The sequence below is a fragment of the Agelaius tricolor genome, unplaced genomic scaffold (assembly GCF_023055355.1).
Source record: "Agelaius tricolor isolate 1412-34295 unplaced genomic scaffold, bAgeTri1.0.p SCAF_13, whole genome shotgun sequence".
NCBI lineage: Eukaryota > Metazoa > Chordata > Aves > Passeriformes > Icteridae > Agelaius > Agelaius tricolor.
The window spans coordinates 4,163,429-4,168,334 of NW_027269273.1; the positions used below are offsets into that span (position 1 = coordinate 4,163,429).

Below are 4,906 nucleotides of genomic sequence, written 5' to 3' on the forward strand. Positions count from 1 at the left end.
ATGAAGTTCAGGGTCACACACTAATGCAGTACACAATCTGGAAAATAGGAAAGATAATAATAATAATAATAATAATTATTATTATTATTATTATTATTATTAGAATTAGAATTAGAATTAGAATTAGAATTAATAATAAGACATCACAACTTCCCCCCTCCTGCCTGGATTCCCGCATTCACTTCCCCACCCTGTGCTCCTTCCCCCTCAGGAATCACCCTGGGATGGGTTCCAAGATTTCCCCTCCCCACCCTGTGCTCCTTCCCCCTCGGGAATCACCCCGGGATGGGTCCCAGGAGAGGCCAAGAGTTCACCTGGGGGAGCAGCCACTGCCCCAGGCAGTTGTAACCTTCCCGACCTGTTGTAAATCCCGTGGAGGTGCTGGTACAACTCCAATACACCTTCGTGGCTCCCGGGCTCTTGTGCTGCCCGAGGTGTATCCTCTGAGGACTTTTAATAAATCCCAACTTTATTCTTTAACTCTGTCTAGCTGCTGTTCCACGTAGCCTCTCAAGGCATCTGGAAGTGGTTTATTGTTGTTGTTGTTGTTGTTGTTGTTGTTATTGCTGTATTTACATTTATATTTACATTTATATTTACATTTATATTTTATAATTATATCTTTATATATTTATATTTATATTTATATTTATATTTATTTTAATTTTAGTTTTATTTTTATTTTTATTTATTTATATTTATATTTATATTTATAATTACATTTATATTTATAATTATATCTTTATATATTTACATTTATATTTATATTTATATTTATATTTATATTTATATTTATATTTATATTTATATTTATTCATATTTATATTAATATTAACGTTTATAAAAATAAATAAATAATATTATCTAATGTTGTATTAATATTAATGTTAATTCTATTTATATTCATATTTTAATATATTTTTGAGATATTAGTAATATATTCATATACTATACTATATCAATGTATTATGGTATATTAATAACTATATTAATATTAATTATTTATTAAAATATCGATATTGTTAAATATTATAATAATTATTATAATAATTATCTGGTTTCTATTCTTATTTGTTTATTTATTTAATAAAATTTCTAATAATTATAATAGTAATTATGATTATAATAATAATTATAATAACACACCCCCCTCTCCCAGCCTCCTGCCCGCAGGGTCCCCAGCTACGTCCCCATCCCTCTCCAAACCCTTCTGTGACCCCCAACGCTCCCAGTGCCACCTGGGCTCCCCTTTGCGACCCCCACCCAGTCTCCGGCCACGCCCGCACCCCCAAATATCGGGGGGGGGGGGGGGCGCAGCGGACAGGACCCCCCCGGTCCCTGCACCCGCAGAGCCCCGCTTGTCCCCTCGCTCTAACAGCCCTCGGGGACGCGGGGGTGGTGGCTCTGCCTTGGGGACACGGGGGAGGCGACAGGAAGCCAGAGCATCTCTGCCCGCTGGGGCTGGCCCGGTGTGGGCCGGAGCTTCCTGCCCCAGCCCGACCGGGACTTACACCGGGGAGGGACCGGGGACAGCGGGGATTTGTCTCCTCTGGTCTGGTTTCCTCTCCAGGCAATGGAAAACCGGCACGCGGGGCTGCTGCCCACGGGGGAAAGGACAGGGAGCTACCACGAGAGGGAAAAAATAACCCTCTGCCCCCTAAAATGGAAAAAAGAAAAGATCACAGTGCTCGTCCTGATGTCTGAAGGATGAGGGTCGATAAATTGCCGCTGGAAGAGGCATAAAAGGTCAGGAATTAATCCATGAAATGGAACAAATGGAATGGAGGGGATCCCCCTCCGAATGTGGGGACCTCTCCAAAAGGTGGGGGGAAAACCCCAAAAGTAGGGAGACCCTCTGGAAAAAAGTGGGAATCCCCAAAAAAACTCCTCAAACTGGGGATCCCCACCCAAAAGCAAAGCAGCATGTTGTCCCACGTAACATCGCTTGGGACTGGGCTCCAGGCAGGGCAGAAGTTGGCAAAATCCTCGGGTTTGGGCCCCCAGAGGGGTCTGGAAAAGAATATTTAATTAACTTTTGGACAGGTTCTGGAATTTTGGAAGGATTTTTGGGGGGGCTTTTGGTATCTTCAAGTGAGAGGTTGGAGGTGCCAAGGTGAGGATGGAGTCAGAGCTCGGGCGAATGGCGATAGTCTGGGGTTAAATTTATTAAGATTTAAGGGATTTTAAGGGATCCATGAAATTGAGAAATTTGACCAATTGATGAATTTTGATCAATTGATAAATTTCCAGATGTGTCTGAAAACGGACTTTTTGCAGAGCTCACGGCCCGGCTTTCCCAGCCCTGTGCGAGGAGCGGCACCGCCTCAGGGAGAAGCCCTGGGGCCTCACTTCTCCTCCCCTCTAATTAGGAGCCGTTTATTAAGCTAATTAATCGCTGTTTGCTTGTCCTTGGTCCTCTGCGCAGGCCAGCACTGGCTCAGAGGCTGCGGGTGCTGAAGGGGGGATAACGCCTCCTCAAATGTGGAATATCCAAGGATTGCTCCCAGACCAAGGCTGTGGCTGGCCTTGGACTCCCGGGGACCGTGCCTAGAGTGGCCCCGACACGGGGGACACGGCGGGGACACGGCGGGGAGCACAGGGGACATGGCCAGGGACACTGCAGACCATCAGCCTCAAGTTCTGCCCCTCCGGCTGAATCTCGGATCATCCCGGCACCAAAACACCCCTTGAAATGCCACGTTTCTCCCTCCCTCTTCCCAACGTTTGCCCCAAAAGTGCAATTCCCCGAGTTATTTTAAGGTTTTATTCGGTTTTTTAGGTCGATTTCTCTCCTATATCGCCCGCCTCGAGGAGACTTTCACGGGCTGCGGCTCTGCCCATCCCCGGGGGATGCTGGCTCCGCGGGAATTGGGATTTTTCCTGCATTAACGCCGGTTTTGGGGTGCAACGGAGGCTCAGATCTCGACAGATTCTTTCTGGCAGATCCACTGCAGCGTCGTGTCACAGCTCTGAGGGCTGATCCCATTCCCCTTGAGCGTTCCACAGGATCCAGGCGCCTTCCCGAGCTCCAGCTGCAACCTGCGGGTGGCAGGAAGGAGCCCGTGTCACCCCCCGGGGGTCCCTCGGGGACAATGGGGTGTCCTGGGGGACAATGGGGTGTTCTGGGGGACAATGGGGTGCCCTCCCGACCCCCAGCGCTCCCCCCCGGCGCTCACTGCTCCTGGTCGAGGTCGGAGCCGTTCTCCCACGTCCAGCCCATCCCGGCCACAGGCACGGAGAGGCCAATCCAGAAGTGCCGGGTGGGATTCTGCAGGCTTTCATTTAGGAATTCCTGGCCCGGGAAAGGAGAAGGGATGGCGCTGTTTTGGTCACCCCAAAACTGGCTCTGTCCTCAGCCTGGATCTGAGCCCCACCCGTGTCCCTCTCACTCTGCCACAGGCACCCGGGGGGGCTTGAACACAGAGGGAGGGCTGAGTTCAAGATTTTGGGAAGCCCCTCACCCTTCCATGGGTGGGCCGAGTTCAGGATTTTGGGAAGCCCCTCACCCTTCCACGGGTGGGCCGAGTTCAGGATTTTGGGAAGCCCCTCACCCTTCCATGGGTGGGCCGAGTTCAGGATTTTGGGAAGCCCCTCACCCTTCCATGGGTGGGCCGAGTTCAGGATTTTGGGAAGCCCCTCACCCTTCCATGGGTGGGCCGAGTTCAGGATTTTGGGAAGCCCCTCGCCCTCCAGCCCCTCCGGCAGCACCAGCCCCCTGGGTACAGCCGCATCCAGCATCCCCATCATTCCCTTCACCAGCTCATCCTGATCCCAGGGCATCAGCAGCTCGGAGCCCCGATCCCTGCAGTCCTCCCGGCTCCTGTTCCAAGGGTTCATCCCGTCAGAAATCCAGTAGCACTTGGCCCCGAGCAGCCTCCAGCCCACGGCACACAGCCGGCACCCCTCGCTCTCTGCGGGCACACGGGCGGGTCCCGGCGGCTGAGGCAGCGCCGCGGTACCAGAGGGCATCTCCGGCCTCTCTTTATCGGGGGGAGGCCCTAAGGAGCCCCCCGGGGGTTGTGTTACCTCGGGGCGGGCACAGGACCCTCCGCCTCTCCCTGAGGATGCCGTCCCAGCCCGAACGGGCAGCTCCCAGCGAGGCGTTCTCGTAAGCTGCGGTCCCCTTGGGCTGCCACTGCTGTGCCACACACCAGGAGACTGCGAGAGGGGGATGCCGAGCCCGGTCAGGGAAATCGGGGGTGGGGTGGGAAGAGGTGCCCGGAGCCCTCTGCCATCCCGTAGACTCACGGCAGAGCACGAGGGACAGCGCCAGGCCGCACGTCAGGGCCATGAGGAGGCGGCGGGGACAGCAGGGGGATGCTGCGGGGACCCTCTGGAATCCTTGATAGCCAGATCCTGCTGCTGGGGTAGTGATGTGGAAAAAAGAGCAGGCTGAGGAGCACCCGTCGCCTCCCTGAAACCCCCAGACCCCAAGGCAGGAAGTCCTGGGGCAAAGGAACTCAGTGAGAGCCCCCTGCCAGGGGAACGAGGAGTTGGGTGACCCCAAAAACCCCCTCTGCTCCATCTTTTGGGGTCACAGCTCAGGGGGATGGGACAGCAGACAACCACAGCATCAAGAAAAGCCCCCCAGACCTGCCTCTCTTAAGACATGCCTCAGTTTCCCCACCCTGGGCAGCTCTTGGTGACTCCTGAGTGCCTTCAGCCGGCAACCACCCCCCTTCAGTTCCTCTCCCCCAAAGATCGGGGGGGCCCAGTGGACACGACCCCCAGTACCTGCACCCTGCTGGGGTGGGCATCTCCCCGCAGAGCCCCGCTTGTCCCCTCGCTCTAAGATCACGTAGCCGTCCTCGTCCTCCATGCGACAGCAGAGTCCAGGGGACACAGGATGGGGACACGGGGGTGGTGGCACCGGGCTGGGGACACGGGGGAGGGGACAGGAAGCCAA

At 53.2% G+C, this 4,906-nt stretch overlaps 1 protein-coding gene across 1 annotated transcript; it reads right to left on the bottom strand.

The window, feature by feature from the left end:
• Positions 1-2,750: 2,750 nt before the first annotated feature.
• On the bottom strand, positions 2,751-4,587 carry LOC139595652 (killer cell lectin-like receptor subfamily B member 1B allele B). The gene is made up of 5 exons (XM_071439192.1): positions 4,249-4,587; positions 4,027-4,158; positions 3,642-3,911; positions 3,177-3,351; positions 2,751-3,039 (listed from the first exon to the last, which is right to left on the bottom strand). Exons 1-5 carry the CDS (start codon positions 4,523-4,525, stop codon positions 2,916-2,918), a joined length of 978 nt encoding a protein of 325 aa, XP_071295293.1. The 5' UTR covers positions 4,526-4,587; the 3' UTR covers positions 2,751-2,915.
• Positions 4,588-4,906: the final 319 nt, after the last annotated feature.

What these genes read in the sequence shown, in the direction of transcription:
- LOC139595652 (XM_071439192.1), bottom strand. Translation starts at nt 4,525, where the DNA reads ATGGAGCAGAGGGGGTTTTTGGGGTCACCCAACTCCTCGTTCCCCTGG. An exon ending in GCTGTCCCTCGTGCTCTGCC is followed by an intron (nt 4,159 to 4,248) that starts GTGAGTCTACGG and finishes CCCCTCTCGCAG; the next exon opens with TCTCCTGGTGTGTGGCACAG. An exon ending in CTCGGCCCACCCATGGAAGG is followed by an intron (nt 3,352 to 3,641) that starts GTGAGGGGCTTC and finishes ATCCAGGCTGAG; the next exon opens with GACAGAGCCAGTTTTGGGGT.